Source organism: Arachis hypogaea, chromosome 17, assembly GCF_003086295.3.
Source record: "Arachis hypogaea cultivar Tifrunner chromosome 17, arahy.Tifrunner.gnm2.J5K5, whole genome shotgun sequence".
Classification (NCBI taxonomy): domain Eukaryota; kingdom Viridiplantae; phylum Streptophyta; class Magnoliopsida; order Fabales; family Fabaceae; genus Arachis; species Arachis hypogaea.
Genome location: NC_092052.1, coordinates 83,224,762 through 83,251,599, shown reverse-complemented (window position 1 = coordinate 83,251,599; position 26,838 = coordinate 83,224,762). Strand labels below are relative to the sequence as shown.

Here is a 26,838-nt window from a genome sequence, read left to right as displayed (position 1 = left end):
TGGTACACTTATGCACGTGTAGAGAAGTAATATATTTTACATATTTATCTAAATAAAAAAGCCAGGAAAGCACATAGTAAAACAGTGAATGCCTGAAAATCAAATAAAATAAAATGAAAGACAAGTTTCTTGCCACCAATAAAAAGAAACATAGATCCAGTTTTTAAATTGGTTTTTTTATTTATAAATTTGACAACAAAAAATTTAAACATCAATTCTTTTTCTGCTAAAAAAAACAGAAGTAAAAAGAAGGATGAGAAAAGAATGAAGAATGAAATTAACTTTAGTGTTAGTTAAAAAATAGTTGATTATCTGATTACCAAACCAAGCACATTCAATAGTTAAATAAATAAAGCATAGAATATCTGGTAAGTGGCCAATACAGATTTAATTAAGAGAATAAGCTAGCTAGTAACTTTTTCATGAATAGCCCATCTTCAATTATTCAACAACAATACGTATTAGGCTAGGGGGCATTTAGTGAGTTGGCCAGCTATATTATATTCATTAATAAATAATAGCTGAAATTGTCCTTGGATGACACAATACTAGAACATAGGAATGCATGTATTGAAAATAATTAAATCATTATTAAATAATTAAATAAAAAAGAACCTGAATAATATCCTTATAGGCTCCATTTTTGTATGGCTCTTTTGGAACTAAAGGCTATTTCTCATAACTTATAGGAAAGTTCTTGAAATTTCCAGCAACAGCTCCCAAAAACAATCCTAAAAGTCCACCAGATTCACCAATTGGTTGGACATGCTCATTCCAATGCACAATAATTTTAGTCTCACGAGACAGCACCCACACATCTTTCAACCTTAAGTGACCTTCCTTAATCATTCCATTTGCATCTATCAAATTATTCAAGTAGTATACCATACATTATTATACTTCCTTCCTTGTAGAAATTTAAATATACAGTGCTATAATTGAACTAAACTTAATAATGTACCTTCGAATTCAACTGTCCAGTACTTATTAGACTTTCTTCCTTGTACATCTAATTGAACATGTGGAACTTCTGAATCAATAGATAAAGTAGCTTCAGGCTCTATGGATTGAGAGGACTCATCTTGATCAACAGGGGGTGAATCATTGAACTCATGAGTAGATGTATTCTCACGTGAAGAAACAACCTTTCTCTTAGTCATTTCTACAACATATCAAGAGATATTAAGATTAATATATCAATAACATAATGAAAATAAAATAATAGTACTTAATTTTATCAGCTAAGAACCAAAGAAACAAGAAACCACTAATTCAAACTATTAAGTATATGTAATAAAACATAAAATTATGAAAGAAAACAATAAATAACACTCTATGACTTGCAACTAAAGACTTACATTACTCTAAACTTTCTTCGTCTATAATTGATCTTGCTAATGGTACATGTGAAATGTTATCTGGAAAAAATTGTCCCAAATCTTGTGATGGATAACCTACACTGTCATAAATTATGTCTTCATCCTCATTGCCCATATCATATAAGTCTCTTGGCTTTACTTGAATTGGTATGCTCCAACCTTTTTCTTTCTCATCCTCTACATAATAAACCATTTGAGCTTCGTTAGCCTTAATATATGGCTCATCATCCTCATGCTCACCGGTATGTATCAATCTACTAAAGTTGATAGAGGTAAAACCTAATTTGTCTTCTTTCATGGCCTTTGGGTTTGTTGTGTTAGTCCATTCATATTTAAACAAGGTTACAAAGAATATACTATCATAATTAAGTTCAATAACGTCGACTAACTTTCCATAATAAGGAACTGCTCCAAACCTCATATTGGGATCACTATTGCGGGAGTAACTTCTTGTTCCAAATGTCCCAAAAATATTACTGTTTTGAGTTTTTAAACCTTTTCACGTTCTACAGTCCTAAACTTGTATCCATTGACATTATATGCAGAAAATCTTCTGGCTTGGTCAATCGTCCCTTTAGCAAGACTAAAAAATACCATTCTCTTAGATTCTTCAATTTTATCAAGATCTCGAACAATCTAAGAAAGCATGATGAACTTTTTATCAACTTCATATGATGGAAATTGAAAAAAATAACTTCAACGAGGAAGAATTTGACTCACACGGGTAGAGAACCAACTTGTAAACTCTCTATGAACTTTTTTGTCTATCTCTGATGTATTTCTTGTGCGACTTCTTAATTGCTTTCGTACAATGTTTCTAAACTCTCTATATATGTCTTAATATTAGGATTAAAGGTCATTAAAAGAATTTTACATATATGAATTAGAACATGCTGAGATACTCACTGGAGATAGTTGTCAACTATGGAGCAATTAGTCAACACATGTCTATGAGCTTGTAACTTCTCGGTGGCTGTTAAAGTGAAATATGAGGAAACACCAAGTGGTTTACCTACTTGAGGAAACAAAGTATCTAACCAAGGATTTAATTCTTCATGGGTTAGTCCATCATCAACTCGGCGAGGTTGATTCCATCTAGTCTCAATGTTCTCTAAATATCTGGAGCAAAATGTAAGAATTTCTTCCATTAAGTATCCTTGCGCTATAGATCCTTCTGGTTGTGCTTTGTTACGTACATATGACTTCAAGTGTTCTAAATACCTATCCAAGAATGAAGATTAAATACTATCCAACAAAGTTATAAATAACAATCTAAGCTAATAATTTTACCTCTCAATAGGGTACATCCATCTATAATGGACAGGGCCTCCAAGTTTAGCTTCTTCTACAAGGTGCACCATCAAGTGAACCATAACTGTGAAGAATGAAGGAGGGAATAACATTTCCATGTGGCATAACGTGAGGACAATTTGATCTTGCAACTTTTCCAAACAGGGGGCACTTAACGCTTTACCACATAATTGTCTAAAGAATGAACACATCTCAATAAGCACTGCAGAGACCTTATCAGGCAGCCCTGTTCGCATGGCTAACGGTAATAATTGCTCCATAAGTATATGACAATCTTGACTTTTTAACATCCCACTCAACTTAAGAGACTTTAGGTCAATGCACCTTGATATGTTGCTTGCATAACCATCGGGAACAGTGACATTTTTCAAAGTTGTCAAGAATCTCTTCTTACCCAAATTGTTCAGAGTATAAATTGTCGGAGGACACTTTCCATTTTCCCTTAGCCACAGATCAGGCTTGATATCCATTTCTTGAAGGTCTCTTCGAGCATTTATGTGATCTTTTGACTTCGAACTATTATTTAACAAAGTATATAGCACGTTGTCACATACATTTTTCTCAATATGCATCATATCGAGATTGTGACGTAGCAAATTAGACTTCCAATATGGCAACTCAAAAAAATGCTCTTCTTTTTCCATTGTTGAGTACCACCTCCTTCAACAGTTCCACCAGTGCGTAATCTTTTACCACTTCTTCCTACTTCTTCTCTTCGGCCAAAGGTGACATTAATATTCTCAACTTGTGAAAGGATTTCACTGCCAGATAATGTTCTTGGTGGAAGCCTTGTTTCTTGTCTTCCATTAAATTGAACGGTGTTTAATCTAAACTTGTGTCTCTGATCCAGAAAGCGACGATGACCCATAAAACAATACTTTTTGTTGTGATTGAGACGATGAGGGATGTTATCGAAGTTGCAAGATAGGCAAGCAATTCCTGTGTATGTATTCCATCCAGAAAGCGTCCCTAACCTAGGAAAGTCACTAATTGTCCACAATAAAGCTGCGTGCAACTTAAACACTTCTTGTGTTAAAGCATCATATGCATCGCAACCCTCAACCCATAACTCCTTCAACTCTTTTATTAGAGGTTGCAAATAAATATCTATGTTATTTCCTAGCATTTTCTTGCCAGGAATTATCATTGAAATTATGAATGATGTCGATTTCATACACGTCCATGGAGGAGTATTATACAGAATGAGAATGACAGGCCAAATACTATGATTTGTACTCAAAGTTCCATGTGGATTGAAGCCATCGATAGCTAATGCAAGACGCACATTTCGTGGATCGGATGCAAAGTTGGAGTGCTCCAAATCAAACCTTTTCCAGGCCTCAGAGTCTCTTGGATGTCTCATTGCGTTATCCTCATTCTCAGCTGTAGCATGCCATCGCATATCAGCAGCAGTCTTTGACGAGTAGAACAATCTTTTCAATCGAGATTTTAAAGGAAAGTAATGAAGAACTTTTGCTGGATGCTTCTTCTTTTTGTTACCAATAATACTCAATGCCTCAGCTGGACCTTTTTTCTTATATGTCTTCCATCTAGACCTATTACAGACGTTACATGTCTCCCTGTTCTCATCTTCGCCCAAATACAACATACAATTGTTTGGGCAAGCATGTATCTTCGTGCAATCCAAACTGAGTTTAGAAATGATCTTTTTTACCTCATAAAAAGAACTTGGAATCCTTGCATATTCGATTGCGTCACTCAATAGTTCTAAAATCATCTTCATGGACTTGTCGGTCATACCACAAAGGGATTTAATATGGAACAACTTCAATAGAAAAGATAACTTCGAGTATCTCGTACACCCTTTATATAACGACTCTTCTCCATCCTTAAGCAGCTCGCTAAACCCTTTTGCTTCAAGAGTTGTATGAGATTCAGTAGGATCCAATCTTTGAGCACCACCATCAATGACTTCATTTGCTATGATGGGTGTTCCATTTCTGATGTTCCCACCAACTCCTAGACCTTCACTAATCAAGTTTCGAATTGGATCAACCTCGACCATAGGATGTTGCTCGTCGGCCATAGAATTTTGTTGTAAGTCTAAAAAAATACTACTTGAGACGTTGCTAGTTTCTCCTATCGAGTGCTCTACATGATAAAACCAAAATGTATATCCTATTGGAAATTGTGTACAAATCAAACGATCGTACACCTCGTCCCTTGTTAGCCACTTCTTAAAAGCACATGCATTACATGGACATATGATTATTCCATCGGCAGAATGATGTGCAAAAGCAAACTCAATAAATCTTGACACACCTTGTGCATACTCAAGAGAATTTCGTGGTCTCTTAATCCACGATTTATCCAGAACTTCCATAGCTTTAAAGTGTTTTGTTCTGGTTTAAAGCCATGTGCACTATTTAGTAACAACTATGTAAATATATATTTTTTTAAAAATACTAATCTACCAACCATAGGGAAAGAGATGCTACTTGTTTTTCAAAAAAAAAAATCAGCAGATAAGTAAAATGGAATAGGTAGGTATGTTACTTCCAAACAAAATAGCCTTCACTGTGAAAGAAAAATAATAAAATAAGAATTAGAATTAGAATCAGAAAAATGAATTAACATGGATGAAAGATAGTAGCTATGTAGGTTGGCAAAAACCACAAGAGGTTGGCTTGTTATCCTGCCAAACGCACCTCAAAAATACAATTCCAAAAACCAACTCAAATCATAGTTTTCCTTGCCCCCTCCCCCTCTCTTAAAATAATAAAAATTGGATATCATTGCATGCATTTATTGCTCTTACGGGTTGGAATAAATATTCTCTTACTTAGCACCAATTTCAGACATAAAACGCAACAGTTCCACATGCAGTAGCATTTGCAGTTTCACAAAGAAAGTAAGAGAGAGATGGTACTACTCTTAAGACTTAACTGTTAATGCATCATCACTATTTACTATACATTCTCCATTCTTTCAATTCTATCCAAAAAAAAGTTCATAATTAGTTAGCTAGCTATGCACTCAAAACTATACAATATAACTTCAAGACCATCTTAACAACAAAATAAATATCTCTATAGCAAATGCATGAAAATATGATCAGAATAAATGCACGTCCGGTGTTGTTTACAGCAAGTGAAACTAAATAATCGCAGACCACAGAGAACACACTAATGAATGATTATATAAATTAATTTATGATCTAGAGTTTTTATGCAAGTTAACTAATTTTTACGTTCCATTACCAGGCTATCTGTCATGTTTAGAAGTTAGGTACTCATTCTGATTTACCTTTGATTAAGTACTAATTATATTCAAAACTAGTCTGGAGTCCTTAGTCAACCATATAAGATGTAATTTTACTCATTGAGCTCTCATTCATGAAAAGTCCTAATGTAAAAGTATACAAAAATGTCAATGATATCACTACGTGTGAATTTTAAATAGACACAAACCTATTGCACAAAATAGCCCATTACATGCTTCAACTATTAAATTCCTGATCTACTTCTTTCTTCCGAGAAATGCCCCTGATATCATTGTTTTTCAATTAATTACAACTCATCTTCAATTTAATACTAATAAAATAATAAGTGAATCAATCTTAAAAAAAAATACTATTTCTCTTTTATTTCTAGTATTCTCTAGCTAAATCTTTAATTTTTTCCTAACAAATATAATAATAAATTAAAAATAATTTAACGAATATATACTTTAAAAACACTTGATAAAATTACTAATTAAATCAGTTTATCGGAAAAAAAATAACAGGCTAATCCCCATCACCAACCAACTTTGATGAGGATGTCTCCATTAAACTACGCAGTTAGCATAATACTAATTGTTTTAGTCAAATTCGCTATGTAAAGTTGAATGGTCTATGCTTCAATAGACTAATGCTTATTGTTCTCTGCATGGAGTCTCTGCATCATATGATCTATTATTGAAGCATATAGTAAAATTTCAATTAAGAAAGTGCACAACACCGAACATGGAAGAGAAGTAGTGGATAGGAAATCAGCTGTTTTAAGTTTATGCAAAGAACTAATTTCATCCATCTTATCTGAGTACTCATGAACTATTTTAGTTTATAAAAATTTGTAAAAGCTAAATGACTCACATATATATGTATAAAGAGGCACCAAACTAACAAATAACTATATAATGATTCAAGCCTTTTGGACCTCTAAATGTGTGTGCACGTGTTCTGTTTCTAATCAAAGAAAAGCATGTAAAGTAATAATAAAAAAATCAGGTTAACTTATTCTTTATCTTGCACTTATTTCCAATTTCTTTTCTTGGGTTGTTTTTGTTGTCAATTAGTTTAAATCCTGAAATCTTCCATAACACCTTTTTGGTTTCAGTCGAAGACAGCAGCAGATGCATGTGTGCTTTATGACATCAATAAAAAACAGAAACAATCATTTTTCATCCATGGACATAAATCTATTGTCTTTGCCATTTATCAAGTTTTTAACTCTTGATGGTAGTATAAATTATTATCTTAAAGGGCATTTTTGTTTAAATTGTCTAGGTTTTTTTTTTTTTTAATTTACAGAAATAGAGAAGGGATAAACTAGAGAAGGGATAAACTAAAGAATATCAATTGTCGCTTGTTACATGAACAGTGGATCCCTTGCCTATTGTTGCATGTGCTAATACTTTCAAAAACTTGCCAAATCATGTTTATGTCATTGTGTTTATTAGATTCAACAATTATAATGGTGGGTGCACATACTTACTTCCCTTGAATAAGTAGCAAACAAAAGAGGTCAAGAAACAAATAAACATTCATATCAGCTAATCAGATCTTTGTCAAAACATTTTTTTTAAATATTTGAAAATGTTTCATTAAAAGAACTCATTATTAGCTAAACTTTAATAATAATCAATAAAGAAATAGATAAATAAATAGCACGCAACAAACTTAACTAACTTACCTTCCAGAGATGAGCTGTAAGAACCTCAAAGGTTGAGAATGGAAGAGATCCTGTCTTGATGCACTACAACAAAAAATTTTACCAAAGTTTTACCAAGTATAGACGAGACAAACACAAAGGGGTAGTAGCTATTTACTTGATTGATAGGAGAATTAGTAAACAGCATTTTATTGGTTACTTGCATGTGTTCTGTGGTGGAATAGGAATAATATAATCTATACTTTTAGTATTGACACTTGGCAGTAGCTATTTGACTATAGAAGTATGAATACATCAGAAAACAGGGCTAGCATTCATAGTAAACTAAATAATCCATTTTTTAACTTTAATTATCAATATTCATCAACAAAATTAGACAAATCTTAAAATACTAATAATTATTACCTGTGCCAAAGTTGGTCTTGACTCAATTTGGCTTCCTTTGTTAGGATAACTATTTCAGCTTAAGACCTGCAAAACCCAATTAATCAATTAATCAAACAAATCAAATACCTCTCTGATATGCATGCGTGGTGGTTTCTTTGGAGTTTTATTATTCTATTGTAGTCAGATTCTACCTACAATCAGTTTTGGGTCTATTTCTTCTTGTGTTTTGTATCTCAGATTTTGTTTGTTTTTTTATTTGTCATGATTATTGTTCTCTGTAGAATTTTTACTTAGCTCACAAATAAACAAACACACCCTCATTTCTTCTCTTAGTTGCTCATTTTACTTCATAATTTAAACCTCAATTGAGAACTAATTTAAACAGAAAATATGATCAAATATGCAACTCTGATCCGATCCCAATGATGAATTCATTAATGAAATTACACAGATTGCATACAAATTAAATCACATAAAGAACTTCTTCAAGCGCACTACTTTATCGGACCATTTCCTGTTATTAGTTTCAAGCTAGATTGTCTTTTAATCAAGACATTATTAAGTAATAAGTACGAATTCCTCTTTACAGTTTATATCCAATAAACCCCTAAATTCCTAATAGTAGAGAAAGAGACAGAGTAACCTTAAATTGCAGAAATTTGCACTTCCAGGAGAGAAATTCGTGCGTTCTCACAGTGATGAACAAGAAGGAGAAACAACTAGATAATAAGATAATGAGTTATCAGTGATTATTAACTAGAAGAAGTATAAAATTGAATTGGAAAAGAACAAAGAAAAACACAATTAGCTTACCAGAGACAGGAAAAAATCCGTATACTTTTGCTAAGCCATGATTCCTTGCAGATTTTCCTTCTGCACGAAGAGGTTTTGTTCACTGGAATTGGGGTTTTGGGTGCCAAGCTAGGTTTTGGAAAAATGAAGAACTGAGGTAATGGCGGATAGTGGGTAGTGGAGCTAGCGAGAAGTGCGAACGAAAGAGAAATTAGGCGGTTTAAGCATAGAATGGCGTGAATTCCATGAACCGCCGTGGAGTGAAAACGATGGCCGCCGCTGGATTTGTTTTTCAGAGGCGGGTTGCTCTCAACCGCGGGTATGTAAAATTAGGGTAGCAGCGACGGCGGTTCTAATTGACCGCTCCCCTAATATAGCCGCTGAAATTAGGTTTCCTTGTAGTGATAGAGATCCTTGACCACCAAATCTTGCCAAGACCTCTTTGTTATTTGATTTCCTTTGCACTTTACTTTTCATGTCTCTTAACCCAAAACCCTAAAATATACAATCCATAACCAATAACAAGAACACTACCTTGCAATTCCTTTGAGAGACGATTCGAGGTTTAAATACTTCGGTTATTAAAATTATTAGGGGTTTGTACTTGTGACAAACAAAATTTTTGTATGAAAGAATTATTGTTGGTTTAGAAACTATACTTGCAACAAGACTTCAATTGTGAAATTCTACACCATCAATTTTCCGATCATCAGTCACGTCAGCATACAATGCCCTAATAGATCAGACTATTTTAAATCGACTAGCAATAGTTGTCTCCACACCTCACTTGTGCATGAAGTTTCCCACGATAGAGGAAATTGCCACCATAAAGGGAGATCAAAAGTTGGCACGAAAGTGCTACAATGAAAGCCTTAATCTAAAAGGCAGCCCGGGCAGAAAAGAAGTCAACACTATCGAACTCGGTGGTGTTCAAACTCAGGAAGAACTACGCCCCCAACATGGAGAAAAGGTAGAAGAAGTGTAAATCGGATATCATTCTGAAAAGACAATGAATATAGGGGATAACCTAGAAGGAGGTGTGAGAGCACAGCTCGTTGACTCCTACAAAAAAACTCTGACCTATTCACTTGGGAAGCCTCTGACATGCTTGGTATAGATCCCGACTTGATGTCTCACAAGCTCGCTTTCTACCTGGGTTATACACCTATCCAGCAAAAGGTTTGGAAACTCAGGCCTGAAAAGACACAGGTCATGGAAGAACAGGTGCAAAAATTATTGGAAGCCAAATTTGTAAGAGAGGTAAAGTATCCATTATGGCTGGCTAATGTGGTTCTGGTAAATAAGCAAAATGGAAAGTAGAGGATGTGTATCGACTACACCGACCTCAACAAGCTTGTCCCAAGGATTTATATCCGCTCTCAAGCATCGATGCTCTGGTGGACTTGGCCTCAGGTTATCGGTATTTGTCCTTCGTGAACGCATACTCGGGATATAACCAAATCTCAATGTATAAGCTGAACTAAGAAAAGACCTCTTTCACCACTTCCAATGATAACTATTATTATGTAGTAATTCCTTTTGGACTAAAGAATGCTGGAACCTGATGAACGGAAAAATGTGTGGTATAGAATTTCACTAATAAAATCTCATTGCAAGTATAGTTTCTAAACCAATAATAATCCTTTCATACAAAAATTTGTTTGTCACAAGTAACTAACCCCTAGTAAATCTAATAACCGAAGTATTTAAACCTCGGATCGTCTCTCAAAGGAATTACAGGGTAGTGTTCTTGTTATTGGTTATGAGTTGTATATTTTGGGGTTTTGGATAAGAGACAAGAAAAGTAAATTGCAAGGAATTGAAATTATAAAATGGTCTTGGCAAGGTTTGGTGGTCAAGGAACTCTATCCTTATCACTAACCACAACATGAGAATTGGCAAGGATCAATCCCATTAAATCATCCTCCAACTAGTAGTAAAGGAAAGTCAAATGAGCTATATCAATCCATGTCCATAAGTCCTAACTCTCCACTAATCCAATTAGTGAGAAATAGAGTTAATGGCTCCCTGATAAACCCCTATTTTATGATTCATCTTGTGCTCAATTGAGTGTTTTTATCAATTCTTCACCCACTTATTCATATGAATTTTATGATTTTACAATTCCTTCCTTATTTTATGATATATGTGAAAATATGTTTCCTATGCTTTAAAAATATTAATTTTAATTATCCTTTATTAGCATTTGATGCCGTGATCTGTATGTTAAGTATTTCCAGGCTTTATAGGGCAGGAATGGCTTAGAGGACAGAAAAGAAACATGCAAAAATTGAAGGAACGCACAAAATAGAGTTTTTGAAGAAATGGTAGCGACGCGCACGCATGGACGATGCGGACGCGTGCCTCGCGCAGAACACAGGTGACGCGCACGCATGGACGATGCAAACGCGTGCCAAGCAAAAAGCACAAGCGACGCGTACGCGTGATAAGAAAAAACTCCAGATGACGCGTTTCGATGACCCACACGCACGCGTGACAGACGCCACGTGCAGAAAATTGCAGAAGTCGCCTGATGAGCGGATAATTTATACGCTTTTTGGCATTGTTTTTAGTTTGTTTTTAGTATATTTTAGTTAGTTTTTATTATATTTTTATTAATTTTTATCTAAAAATCATATTTCTAGACTTTACTATGAGTTCGTGTGTTTTTCTGTGATTTCAGGTATTTTCTGGCTGAAATTGAGAGACCTGAGCAAAAATCTGATTCAGAGGCTAAAAAAGGACTGCAGATGCTGTTGGATTCTGACCTCCCTGCGTTTAGTCCTTAGACCTTTGAGGCTGGCCATTCGGCCATGCTTAGACTATTTTCACTTATGTATTTTCAACGGTGGAGTTTCTACACAACATAGATTAAGGTGTGGAGCTCTACTATTCCTCATGAATTAATGCAAAGTACTACTATTTTTCTATTCAACTCAAGCCTATTTCTGTTCTAAGATATCCATTCGTTCTTCAACATGATGAATGTGATAATCCATGACACTCATCACCATTCTCACCTATGAACGCGTGCCTGACAACCACTTCTATTCTACATGCAAACGAGCTTGAATGTGTATCTCTTGGGTTTCTAATCTAAGATTAGAACCTTCGTGGTATAGGCTAGAATCATTGGCGGTCATTCCTAAGATTTGGAAAGTCTAAACCTTGTCTGTGGTATTCCGAGTAGGATCTGGGAAGGGATGACTGTGACGAGCTTCAAACTCGCGAGTGTTGGGCGTAGTGACAGACGCAAAAGGATCAATGGATCCTATTCCAACATGATCGAGAACCAACAGCTGATTAGCCGTGTGGTGACAGCGCATTTGGACCATTTTCACTGAGAGGACGGGAAGTAGCCATTGACAACGGTGATGCCCAACATAAAGCTTGCCATGGAAAGGAGTATGAATGATTGGAAGAAGGCACTAGGAAAGCAGAGGTTCAGAAGGAACAATGCATCTCCATACGCTTATCTGAAATTCCTACCAATGAATTGCATAAGTATCTCTATCTTTATTTTTTATGTTTTATTCATATTTTAATTATCAATTCTCCATAACCATTTGAATCCGCCTGACTGAGATTTACAAGATGACCATAGCTTGCTTCAAGCCGACAATCTTCGTGGGATCGACCCTTACTCACATAAGGTTTATTACTTGGACGACCCAGTGCACTTGCTGGTTAGTTGTGCGGAGTTGTGACAAAGAGTTGAGATTACAATTGTGCGTACCATGATGTTGGTGCCATTGATGATCATAATTTCGTGCACCAAGTTTTTGGCGCCGTTGCCGGAGATTGTTTGAGTTTGGACAACTGACGGTTCATCTTGTTGCTCAGATTAGGTAATTTTATTTTATGTTTAAGCTTTTTACCTTTTAATTTTCGAAAAATTTCAAAAAAAAAAATTATAAAATCTTAAAATATAAAATATTTTATGTTTCTTGTTTGAGTCTAGTGTCTAATCTTAAGTTTGGTGTCAATTGCATTCTTCTAATTTTCGAAAATTACATGCATTATGTTCTTCATTGATCTTCAAGTTGTTCTTGATGATTTCTTTGCTCTGATCTTTAAATTCTCTTGTTTTGTGTCTTTTGTTGTTTCTGATATGCATTTTCAAATTTTTATAGTCCTTAGCATACAAACTTCTAAGTTTGGTGTCCTTCATGCATTATTTGTTTAATCTTAGTTTTCCAACCATGTCTTTTCAAGTCAATAATACAGAGAATTGAAGATTCAGAACATGCAGCAGAGGAATTACAGAGAAAAAGCTGGGCGTTCAAAACGCATAGTAAGGAAGGAAAACTGGCGTTTAAACGCCAGCCAGGGTACCTGGCTGGGCGTTAAACGCCTAAAAAGGTAGCATTTTGGGTTAAATGCCAGAATGGATGCCATTCTGGGCGTTTAACACCAGGAGGACACTAGAGGGAAGATTCTGTTTTTAATTCAAATCTTTTTCAAATATTCATAATTTTTCAAAATCAAATCTTTTTCAAATCATATCTCTTCAATCATATCTTTTCAAAATCAATTTCTTTCCATTTTTTTAAATTATTATTATTTTCAAAAATCCTTGCTACAACTAATGATTTAATTCAAAATTTTCAAGTTGTTACTTGCCTATTAAGAAAGGATCAAATTTTAATTCTAGAATCATATCTTTTAATTTCCTGTTAGTCAAGTAATCAACTTTAATTTAAAAAAAATTTCTCTTTTTAATTTGATTCTCAATCATATCTTCTCAATCATATCTTTTCAATCACATCTTTTTCAAAATTAATTTTTAATCATATCTTTTTTATTTCTAATTTCAAAATCTTTTCCAAAAAATCACTTAATTTCTTTTCCAATCTTAGTTTTCGAAAATCATTTACCAAATTTTCAAAATTTCTTTTAATTATTTCAAAATCTTTTTACTTTAATTTCAAAAATTCTTCCCCTCTTCCCAAATCTTTCTATTTAAAGGACTAACACTTCTCCATTATCAGCAATTTGAACTTTGTCCTTCTTGATAAGTTTGAATTCTCTCTTCTCTACCTCATCCTTCTATTTTTATTTTCCTCTGACACCTCTAGGAATCTCTATACTGTGACATAGAGGATTCCATATTTTCTTCTCCTCTCTTTTCATATGAGCAGGAGCAAGGACAATGGCATTCTTGTTGAAGCTGATCCTGAATCTGAAAGGACCTTGAAGAGAAAGCTAAAAGAAGCTAAAGTACAACTCTCTATAGAGGACCTAACAGAAACTTTCAAACAAGAAGAAGCCACGGCAGCCGAAAACAACAACAATGCCAACAATGCAAGAAAGGTGCTTGGTGACTTTACTGCACCTACTCCCGAATTCTATGGGAGAAGCATCTCAATCCCTGCCATTGGAGCAAACAACTTTGAGCTTAAGCCTCAATTAGTTTCTCTGATGCAACAGAATTGCAAGTTTCATGGACTTCCATTGGAAGATCCTCATCAGTTCTTAGCTGAATTCTTGTAAATCTGTGACATTGTCAAGACCAATAGGGTTGATCCTGAGGTCTACAAGCTTATGCTCTTTCCCTTCGCTGTAAGAGACAGAGCTCGAACATGGTTGGATTCACAACCTAAAGAAAGCCTGAACTCTTGGGAAAAGCTAGTCAATGCCTTCTTGGCAAAGTTCTTTCCACCTCAAAAATTGAGCAAGCTTAGAGTGGAAGTCCAAACCTTCAAACAGAAGGAAGGTGAATCCCTCTATGAAGCTTGGGAAAGATACAAGCAATTGATCAGAAGGTGTCCTTCTGACATGCTTTCAGAATAGAGTATCATAGGTATCTTCTATGATGGTCTGTCCGAACTGTCCAAGATGTCATTGGACAGCTCTGCTGGAAGATCTCTTCATCTGAAGAAGACGCCTACAGAAGCTCAGGAACTCATTGAAATGGTTGTAAATAACCAATTCATGTACACCTCTGAAAGGAATCCTGTGAATAATGGGACAAGTCAAAAGAAAGGAGTTCTTGAGATTGATGCTCTGAATGCCATATTGGCTCAGAACAAAATATTGACTCAGCAAGTCAATATGATTTCTCAGAGTCTGTCTAGAATGCAAGCAGCAACAGTCAGTACCAAAGAAGCTTCATCTGAAGAAGAAGCTTATGATCCTGAGAACCCAGCAATGGAAGAGGTGAATTATATGGGAGAACCCTATGGAAACACCTATAATCCTTCATGGAGAAATCATCCAAACCTCTCATGGAAGGATCAACAGAAGCCTCAACAAGGCTTCAACAATAATAATGGTGGAAGAAATAGGTTTAGCAATGGCAAACCTTTTCCATCATCTTCTCAGCAACAAACGGAGAATTCTAAGCAGAACCACTCTGAATTAGCAACTGTAGTCTCTGATTTAATTAAAACCACTTAAAGTTTCATGACTGAAACAAGGTTCTCCATTAAAAATTTAGAGGCACAAGTGGGTCAGCTGAGTAAGAAATTTACTAAACTCCCTCCTAGTACTCTTCCAAGCAATACAGAAGAGAATCTAAAAGGAGAGTGCAAGGCCATCAACATAACCCACACGGCCGAACCTAGAGAAGAGGAAGAGGCAGTGATCTCCACTGAGGAAGACCTCAATGGACTTCCACTGGCCTCCAAGAAGTTCCCTAGTGAGGAACCATGGGAATCTGAGGCTCACACTGAGACCATAGAGATTTCATTGAATCTACTTTCGCCATTCATGAGCTCTGATGAGTATTCTTCCTCTGAAGAGGATGAAGATGTTACTGAAGAACAAGTTGCTAAGTACCTTGGAGCAATCATGAAGCTAAATGCCAAGCTATTTGGTAATAAGACTTGGGAGGATGAACCCCCTTGCTCACCAAAGAACTGGATGACTTGACTAGGCAGAAATTACCTCTGAAGAGACAAGATCCTGGAAAGTTCTCAATACCTTGTACCATAGGCACCATGACGTTTGAGAAGGCTCTGTGTGACCTAGGGTCAAGCATAAACCTCATGCCTCTCTCTGTAATGGAGAAGCTAGGGATCCTTGAGGTACAAGTTGCAAGAATCTCACTAGAGATGGCAGACAATTCAAGAAAATAGGCTTATAGACTGGTAGAGGATGTCTTGGTAAAGGTTGAAGACCACTACATCCCTGCTGATTTCATAATCCTAGATACTGGGAAGTGTATGGATGAATCCATCATCCTTGGTAGACCCTTCCTAGCCACAGCAAAAGCTGTGATTGATGTTGACAGAGGAGAATTGGTCCTTCAAGTGAATGAGGACTCCCTTGTATTTTAAGCTCAAGGATCTCCCTCTGTAACCATGGAGAAGAAGCATGAAAAGCTTCTCTCAATACAGAGTTAAACAAAACCCCCACATTTAAACTCTAAGTTTGGTGTTGGGAGACCACAACCAAACTCTAAGTTTGGTGTTAAGAGGCCATCATCATGCTCTGAGTATCTGTGAGGCTCCCTGAGAGCCCACTGTCAAGCTACTGACATTAAAGAAGCGCTTGTTGGGAGGCAATCCAATTTTACTTGTCTATGTTAAATTTCTATTTTCCATTGTTATTTTATGTTTTCTGTAGGTTGATGATCATGTGAAGTCACAAAAATAATTGAAAAAGCAAAAACAAACTGAAAAACATAATGAAAAACAGCACACCCTGGAGGAGAAGTCTACTGGCGTTTAAACGCCAGTAAGGGCAGCATAATGGGCATTAAACGCCCAATCTGGCACCATTCTGGGCGTTTAACGCCAGAAATAGGCACCAGACTGGCGTTTAACTCCAGAAAAGGGCAGCAACCTGGAGTTTAATGCCAGGATTGGCAGCAAAGGGCATTTTGCAAGCCTAATTGGTACAGGGATGAGAAATACTTGACACCTCAGGATCTGTGGATCCCACAGGATCCCCACCAACCTCAACTCACTCTCTCTCTTCTTCACACCTTTTCATAATACTCTTCCCCAAATACCCTTCACCAATCACCTCAATACCTCTTCCCCAAAAACCCCTCACCTATTAAATCCTACCCTCTTCTCCATAAACCCTTCACCAATCCACATCCATCCATCATAAACCCCACCTACCTCACCATTCAAATTAAAACCACTTTCCCTCCTAAACCCACCCATACATGGCCGAACGTTACCCTCTCCCCACTCCTATATAAACCCATCTTCACCCCTTCATTTTCACACATCTTAAACACTACTTCTCCCCCTTGGCCGAAACACTAACCCCCCTCCATCTCCTCTATTTCTTCTTCCTCTACTCTCTTTCTTCTTTTTTTGCTCGAGGACAAGCAAACCTTCTAAGTTTGGTGTGGTAAAAGCATTGCTTTTTGTTTTTCCATAACCATTTATTACACCTAAGGCGGGAGAAACCTCTAGAAAAAGGAAAGGAAAGGCAAAAGCTTCCACCTCTGAGTCATGGGAGATGGAGAGATTCATCTCAAGGGTGCATCAAGACCACTTCTATGAAGTTGTGACCAAGAAGAAGGTGATCCCCGAGGTCCCTTTCAAGCTCAAAAAGGGTGAATACCCAGAGATTTGACATGAGATTCGAAGAAGAGGTTGGGAAGTTCTCACCAACCCCATTCAATAAGTCGGAATCTTAATGGTTCAAGAGTTCTATGCCAATGCATGAATCACCAAGAACCATGATCAAAGTGTGAACCCGGACCCAAAGAATTGGCTTACAATGGTTCGGGGGAAATACTTAGATTTCAGTCCGAAAAATGTAAGGTTGGCATTCAACTTGCCCATGATGTAAGGAGATGCATGCCCCTACACTAGAAGGGTCAACTTTGATCAAAGGTTGGACCAAGTCCTCATAGACATTTGTGAAGAGGGCGCTCAATGGAAGAAAGATTCAAGAGGGAAGCCGGTTCAACTAAGAAGGCATGATCTCAAGCCTGTGGCTAGGGGATGGTTGGAGTTCATCCAACGCTCAATCATTCCCACTAGCAACCGGTCTGAAGTTACTATAGACCGGGCTATCATGATCCATAGCATCATGATTGGAGAGGAAGTAGAAGTTCATGAGGTTATATCCCTAGAACTCTACAAGGCGGCAGACAAGTCCTCTACTTTGTCAAGGTTAGCCTTCCCTCATCTCATTTGTCACCTTTGTAATTCAGCTGGAATTGACATAGAAGAAGACATCCTTATTGATGAGGACAAGCCCATCACTAGTAAAAGGATGGAGCAAACAAGATATCCCACTCATGGACAAGAGCATGAGGAAATTCCTCATCATGAAATCCCTGAGATGCCTCAAGGGATGCATTTTCCTCCACAAAATTATTAGGAGCAAATTAACACCTCCCTAGGAGAACTAAGTTCCAATATGGGACAACTAAGGGTGGAACACCAAGAGCATTCTATCCTCCTTCATGAAATTAGAGAAGATCAAAGAATCATGAGAGAGGAGCAACAAAGGCAAGGAAGAGACATTGAGGAGATCAAGCACTCCATAAGATCTTCAAGAGGAAGAACTAGCCGCCATCACTAAGGTGGACCCGTTCTTTAATTTCCTTGTTCTTTATTTCCTGTTTTTTGAATTTTTATGTTTTATGTTTATCTATGTTTGTGTCTTTATTACATGATCACTAGTGTCTTAGTGTCTATGTCTTAAAGCTATGAATGTCCTATGAATCCATCACCTTTTTAAAAGAAAAATGTTTTAATCACAAAAGAACAAGAAGTACATGAATTTCGAATTTTAAAATAGTTTAATTATTTTGATGTGGTGGCAATACTTTTTGTTTTCTGAATGAATGCTTGAATAGTGCATATTTTTGAAATTGTTGTTTATGAATGTTAAAATTGTTGGCTCTTGAAAGAATGATGGAAAAGGAGAAATGTTATTGATAATCTAAAAGATCATAAAAATGATTCTTGAAGCAAGAAAAAGCAGTGAATAGCAAAGCTTGCAGAAAAAAAAAAGAGAAAAAAATGGCGAAAAAAAGAAAAAGAAAGAAAAAGAAAAAGCAAGCAGAAAAAGCCAATAGCCCTTTAAACCAAAAGGCAAGGGTAAAATAAAAAGGATCCAAGGCTTTGAGCATCAGTGGATAGGAGGGCCCACCGGAATAAAATCCTGGCCTAAGTGGCTAAACCAAGCTGCCCCTAACCATGTGCTTGTGGCGTGAAGGTGTCAAGTGAAAACTTGAGACTGAGCGGTTAAAGTCGTGGTCCAAAGCAAAAAGAGTGTGCTTAAGAGCTCTGGACACCTCTAATTGGGGACTCTAGCAAAGCTGAGTCACAATCTGAAAAGGTTCACCCAGTTATATGTCTGTGGCATTTATGTATCTGGTGGTAATACTGGAAAACAAAATGCTTAGGGTCACGGCCAAGACTCATAAAGTAACTGTGTTCAAGAATCAACATACTGAACTAGGAGAATCAATAATACTATCTGAACTCTGAGTTCCTATAGAAGCCAATCATTCTGAACTTCAAAGGATAAAGTGAGATGCCAAAACTATTCAAAAGCAAAAAGTTAATAGCCCCGCTCATCTAATTAAGACTGATCTTCATAGATATTTTTGGAATTCATTGTATATTCTCTTCTTTTTATCCTATTTGATTTTCAGTTGCTTGGGGACAAGCAACAATTTAAGATTGGTGTTGTGATGAGCGGATAATTTATACGCTTTTTGGCATTGTTTTTAGTATGTTTTTAGTATATTTTAGTTAGTTTTTATTATATTTTTATTAGTTTTTAATTAAAAATCACATTTCTAGACTTTGCTATGAGTTTGTATGTTTTTCTGTGATTTCATGTATTTTTTGGCTGAAATTGAAGGACCTGAGCAAAAATCAGATTCAGAGGCTGAAAAAGGACTGCAGATGCTGTTGGATTCTGACCTCCCTGCACTCGAAGTGGATTTTCTGGAGCCACAGAAGCCCAATTTGATGGCCCAAACTGGCGTTCTAATTTAGCATAGAAATTCTGGCGTCAAAACGCCAGAACTGGCATAAAAGCTGGAGTTAAACGCCCAAACTGGCACCAAAGCTGGCGTTTAACTCCAAGAAAAGCCTCTATACGTGAAAGCTTCAACGCTCAGCCCAAGCACACACCAAGTGGGCCTTGAAGTGGATTCTGCATCACTTAGTGATTTCTGTAAACCCTAGGTTACTAGTTTTCTATAAATAGGACCTTTTACTATTGTATTTTCATCTTGGGGCGTTTAGTCCTTAGACCTTTGAGGCTGGCCATTCGGCCATGCTTAGACTATTTTCACTTATGTATTTTCAACGGTGGAGTTTCTACACACCATAGATTAAGGTGTGGAGCTCTACTGTTCCTCATGAATTAATGCAAAGTACTACTATTTTTCTATTCAACTCAAGCCTATTTCTGTTCTAAGATATCCATTCGTTCTTCAACATGATGAATGTGATAATCCATGACACTCATCACCATTCTCACCTATGAACGCGTGCCTGACAACCACTTCCGTTCTACATGCAAACAAGCTTGAATGTGTATCTCTTGGGTTTCTAATCTAAGATTAGAACCTTCGTGGTATAGGCCAGAATCATTGGCGGTCATTCCTGAGATTCGGAAAGTCTGAACCTCGTCTGTGGTATTTCGAGTAGGATCTGGGAAGGGATGACTGTGACGAGCTTCAAACTCGCGAGTGTTGGGCGTAGTGACAGACGCAGAAGGATCAATGGATCCTATTCCAACATGATCCAGAACCAACAACTGATTAGCTGTGCGGTGACAATGCATTTGGACCAATATCACTGAGAGGACGGGAAGTAGCCGTTGACAACGGTGATGCCCAACATAAAGCTTGCCATGGAAAGGAGTATGAATGATTGGAAGAAGGCAATAGGAAAGCAGAGGTTCAGAAGGAACAATGCATCTCCATACGCTTATCTGAAATTCCTACCAATGAATTGCATAAGTATCTCTATCTTTATTTTATGTTTTATTCATATTTTAATTATCAATTCTCCATAACCATTTGAATCCGCCTGACTGAGATTTACAAGATGACTATAGCTTGCTTCAAGCCGACAATCTCCGTGGGATCGACCCTTACTCACGTAAGGTTTATTACTTGGACGATCCAGTGCACTTGCTGGTTAGTTGTGCGGAGTTGTGACAAAGAGTTGAGATTACAATTGTGCGTACCATGATGTTGGCGCCATTGATGATCACAATTTCGTGCACCATCGCCCCCAGCGATTTCTGGGCCCTTTTCGGTCCAAATCCAAGCCTAGAAACACATAATAGAAGCCAGAGAATGGGAGAATCAATAACAACAATTCATACAACTTTCATAATTTACAATTTGAGGTTTTAGATGTAGTTTTTAGAGAGAGAGGCTCTCTCCTCTCTCTCAGGATTTAGGATTAGGATTTAGGATTTCTATTATGATTAGGCTATTTCTCTTCATCCAAGGTTCAATATTCCTTTAAATTGTTTTCTACTTTTGTTTATTCTATTACTTTAATTGTTATTTATCTTTCCAATTGGCTTATGAACTCTTCATGTTAAGATTTGAATATTCTATTTAATGCAATTTGAGGTATTTCAGATTTATGATTGTTTTAGTCTATTTATGATGCTTTCAATTTAATTTAGATTTTTCTCCTTTTGGCTTTGGTTAAGTAATTGGTAACACTTGAGTTGTCAAACTCAACAGTTGATTGAGATTTGGGAATTGCTGATTGATTTGGATCGCTCTAAAGCTAGTCTTTCCACAGGAGTTGACTAGGACTTGAGGATCAAATTAATTAGTCCACTTGAATTTTCTTTATTTAGTAAGGGTTAACTAAGTGGGAGCGATAAACAATTCTCATCACACCTGATAAGGATAACTAGGATGGGATTTCCAGTTCTCATACCTTGCCAAGAGTTTTTCTAGTTATTAATTTACTTTAATTGTTGCCAGTTTATTTTCCTGTTCCTTATTTCAAAAACCCAAAAATATACCTTTTTCCATAAACAATAATAAATCATACTTCCTTGTAATTCCTTGAGAGATGACCCGAGGTTTGAATACTTCGGTTATAAATTTTATTGGGTTTTGTTACTTGTGACAACCAAAACTTTTGTACGAAAGGATTCTCTGTTGGTTTAGAAACTATACTTGCAATGCGATTATTTTTGTAAATTTATTTACCGATAGAAAAACCGTTCGTCACTCCCAATCATCAGTTACATCGACATTAGTAACTCAAGAATTCCTAAGTTACCATTCCAAGCCAAGAACATAAAATTCTACTCTAAAGTCCAACCAAGCATTTTATGAAACACTTAGAAGGCATAAAAGGAAAGCATAGTAAATTGACAACAAGAATGAATTCTAACAACAATTAAATGCAAAAGAATTAACAACAACAGTCAAGGAAAACACAATTAACATGAATTACCTCAAATTGCATTAAAAGAAAATAAAAGAACAAGAGTAAATCCACAACAAAGTATAGAAACAAAATAGAAGAAATTACAACAAGGGAACAGAAGAGCAAGATGTAGAAACAAGGAATTGAAAGGTAGAAGTAGATGAAAGCAAAGATTAAAACCTAGATCTAAGAAATTCTAACCTAAACCTAATCCTAATTCTAGAGAGAAGATAGAGCTTCTCTCTCTAGAAAACCAAGCTAGAACTCGATCTCAAGTGTGTAATGTGCTAAAGATGGAATGAATGAATGATTCCCCTTCACTCCTTGGTCTTTTAGCCTTTTCCCGCCAAGATTCAACTCCAATTTAGGCCAAAAGCTCTTCAGAGATTGCTAGGCACGATTTCTTTAAAGAAGTCACGTGCGGACATCGACGCGTACGCGTACAGCACACGTACGCGTCCTTGAAGTATTGTGCAATCCACGCGTATGCGTCTAGTGCACGCGCGCGTCCATGGGCGCATCCCAAATCTTTGGCTCTTCATGATTTCTCCGCTTTGCATGCTTTCTCTTCACTCCTTTGATCCATTCCTAGCCCTTTTCAATCTGAAATCACTAACAAACACATCAAGGCATCTAGTGGAATCAAAAGGAGATTAAAACTATCAAATTAAAGATCTAAAAAGCATGTTTTCACACTTAAGCACAAATTAGGAGACAATCACAAAATCATGCTATTTTATTGAATAAATGTGAGAAAAGGTTAACAATATTCTCTAAATTCAACACAAGATAAACCCTACAAATGGGGTTTATCAACCTCGCCACACTTAAACCTTAGCATGTCCTCATGCTAAACCAAGAAGGAAACAAGGGGTATGACATTTATTCAATGCAACTAAACTATATGCAAACTATCTAAATGCAACTTATCTATATAAATGCAAATGCTTGGTCAAAACAAATCAACTTCCAAGAGAACATATGTAAGCATAAGGGCTAAAGCAATAGGAATCAAATCCAACCCATAATTGTATTGAATTATCAAAAAGATTTACAAAATTGCATGAATAAGAATGATTATGGTGAAAACATGTAGTTGAGCCATCGAACTCTCACCGAATGTGTGACGATCGATTTTTTCTATCGGTAAAGAAATGTAAAAATATGTATTCGCATTGTAAGTATAGCTTCTAAACCAACAGAAAATCCTTTCGTACAAACGTTTTGGTTGTCACAAGTAACAAACCCCTAAATAAATTGATAACTAAAGTATTTAGACCTCGAGTCGTCTTCTCATGGAACTGCAGGGAGGTATGTTCTTATTAATGGTTATGAGTTTTGTAAATTGGGGGTTTTAAAGGTAAGGAACAAGTAATTTAAATGACAAATAAAATAAATAAATAACTATAAAATAAACTCTTGGCAAGGTATGAAAATTCGGAAGTCCTATCCTAGTTACTCCTATGAGAATGGAGGTTAATCCCACTTAGTTAACCCTTATGAAAGCAAGGGAAAGTTAAGTGAACTAATTAGTTAGATTCCTAAGTCCTAGCCAACTCCTAAGGAAAGACTAGAATTAGTGGAATACCAGTCAATTTAGCCGACATAACAACCAATCACGGATAGTTGATAACTCAAGAGCTTCCAGTTAATCAATTAAAGCCAATAATATAAAAAGCTAAATAAGAATCTTAGATCTGAAATATCTCAATTGCATTAATAAGAGAAAATCAATCTAAACATAAAGAGTTCATAAATCAATCTGGCAACATAAGTAATTGAATGAAAGTATTAAAGCATCTGAAAGTAAAAGAGAAATATAAAGTAAAAGGAATATTGAACCTGATGAAGAGTTGAAATTCTAAATCCTTAAGAGGAATCCTAATCCTAAAACCTAAGAGAGAGGAGAGAACCTCTCTCTCTAAAAACTACATCTAAACTATGAAAAGTAAATAATTGAAGGTCTCCTCCTGAATGGATGCATTCCCCTACTTTATAACCTCTAATCTGTGCTTTCTGGACTTGGATTTGGGCCAAAAAGGGTTTCAGAAATTGCTGGAGGTGTTTTCTGCAGTTTCTGGTTAGTGGCATCTGTCACGCGTCCGCGTGGGTCACGCGGTCGCATCATCTGGAGTTTTCCTTATCACGCGTTCACTTCGGTCATGCGTCCGCATCATCTGTGTTCTGCTTAAGGCGCGCATCCGCGTTAGTCACGCGTTCACGTCGCTGCTTTTTTCGCGCTAGGCATGCGGCCGAGTCGTCCATGCGTTTGCGTCGCTGCCAGTTTCTTCAAAAACTCCATTTTGTGCTTTCATTCTATTTTTGTAGGTTTTCTTTTCATCATTTAAGTCATTTCTGCCTTAGAAGATCTGAAACTACTCAAGACACAAATCACGGCATCGAATGGTAATAAAGGGTAATTAAAATAATTATTTTTAAAGCATAGGAAACATGTTTTTCACATATATCACATAATAAAGAAGGGAAAGTAAAACCATGCAATTTACATGAATAAGTGGGTGAAGGGTTGAATAAATCACTTAAATTGAGCACAATATATATCATAAAATATGGGTTTATCAACCTCCCCACACTTAAACAATAGCATGTCCTCATGCTAAGTCCAAGATAAAGAGTAAGGTAAGGTTAAAGTGGTGGAATCTCATACAATGCAATCTATCCTAAATGCAACTACCTAAATGAATCATGAAATTCTAATTGTTATTCACTTGTATATAAAACTTATACGTAGTTAAATTAATTCACATCCTCAAGGAATCATATATACATAGCCAAACCCTAGATATTGTTAAAGCACTTTTACAATTGAGATGGGTAAAATATTTTACAAACTTGCAAGACAATTAACAATTTAAGAAGAGATATATGGTGATGAGTGATAAACCACTATTTTATGGTTTATCTTGTACTCAATTTAGTGGTTTTTATTAACTCTTTACCCACTTATTCATACTATTTGTATGGTTTTATATTTCCTTCCTAATTATGTGTTTTGATTGAAGACATGCTTCTTTGATCTTATATTTGCTTATTATTAATCCTCTCTTATTACCATTAGATGCCTTGATATGTGTGTTAAGTGATTTCAGAGATTACAGGGCAAAAATGGTTTAGAGGATGGAAAGGAAGCATGCAAAAGTGGAAGGAATACAAGAAGTTGAAGAAACTGCAAAGTTGTCAACCTGACCTCTTCGCATTCAAACAGTCATAACATGAGCTACAGAGGTCCAAATGATGCGGTTCTAGTTGCGTTGGAAAGATAACGTCCAGGGCTTTGATTTGATATATAATATGTCATAGTTGCCTTGAAGCTAAGTGACGCGACCGCGTGCTCCATGCGCCCGCGTCGCAGTGACGGAAATCAGCGTGTTTGAATTCTTCTCCAGCAATTTCCGGGCTGTTTTCGACCCAGTTCGCGGCTCAGAAAACACATATTAGAGGCTATAAAGTGGGGGATTGCATCCATTCATAGACAGGCTCTCATATTCACACTTTTAGGAGTAGATGTAGTTTTTAGAGAGAGAGGTTCTCTCATCTCTCTTAGAATTAGGATTTAGGACTTCTCTTAGCTTTAGGAGTGACTCTCAATCCCAGGTTCTTTATTTTTATTTATTTTTCCAATTTAATTTTTGAACCTTTCCATGTTATGATTTGAATATTTTATTTAATATAATTTGAGGTATTTCAGACTTATGATTGCTCTCTTTAATTTATTAATGCTCTGTGTTTATCCAAGTTATTTTCATTCAGGTAGACTTTCTTCCCTTTTGGCTTTGGTTAAATAATTGGAGACTCTTGAGTTATCAAACTCATTGTTGATTGAAAATTGGAATTCTTCAAGAATTAATTTGAGTTCCTCTAACTCTAACTTTTCCTAAGGAAAGACTAGGACTTGAGGAATCAGAATTAATTCATCCACTTAACTTACCTTCATAGTTAGAGGTTAACAAAGTGGGAGAAAAATCCAATTCTTATCACAATTGATAAGGATAACTAGGATAGGACTTTCGGTTCTCATACCTTGCCAAGAGTTTATTTTATAGTTATTTATTTATTTTTATTGCTTGAAAATATACCTGTGCGCATTGCCCAAACTCCAGAACCCCAATTTACAAACTCATAACCAATAATAAGAACATACCTCCCTGCAATTCCTTGAGAAGACGACCCGAGGTTTGAATACTCGGTTATCAATTTCAAAGGGGTTTGTTACTTGTGACAACCAAAACATTTGTATGAAAGGACTTTTGAATGTTTAGAAACTATACTTGCAACGAGGATTTATCCGTAATTTCTAGACCACGAAAAAGTTCTCTCATCAAAATGACGCCGTTGCCGGGGAATTGCAAACGTGTGCCTTATTATTGGTTATTGTAAATATTTAAAAAAAATCAATTTTCAATTTTCAATTTTAAAAATTTAATTTTCAAAATTTAAAATTTAATTTTTAAAAAAAAAATTTTCAAATTTTAATCTTCAAATTTCAATTTTAAAAAAAATTCAAAATTCAAATTTTAATTTTCAAATTCAAAAATTTGAATTTAAAATTTGCTTTTATTTTTGTTTTTAAATTTTTATTAACTAAGTATGAGTTCTCACCTCTCTCGCTTCAAGTTTGATTCCAATGTTGTTGTTAGGAATGGAAACTATAATGAGAACAGACATCAAGGTTGGAAGAATCAAAGATGGGAGGAGCCACAAGGA

General features: G+C 36.0%; 1 protein-coding gene and 1 non-coding gene across 2 annotated transcripts; both read right to left on the bottom strand.

The window, feature by feature from the left end:
• Positions 1-3,261: 3,261 nt before the first annotated feature.
• Positions 3,262-5,034, bottom strand: LOC112763465 (uncharacterized). The gene has a single exon (XM_025809124.1). It carries the CDS (start codon positions 5,032-5,034, stop codon positions 3,262-3,264), a length of 1,773 nt encoding a protein of 590 aa, XP_025664909.1.
• Positions 5,035-14,440: 9,406 nt separating this feature from the next.
• LOC112767742 (small nucleolar RNA R71) lies at positions 14,441-14,548 on the bottom strand. The gene has a single exon (XR_003185182.1). It is a non-coding gene; the product is annotated as a small nucleolar RNA R71 (small nucleolar RNA).
• Between the last annotated feature and the right edge of the window lie 12,290 nt (positions 14,549-26,838).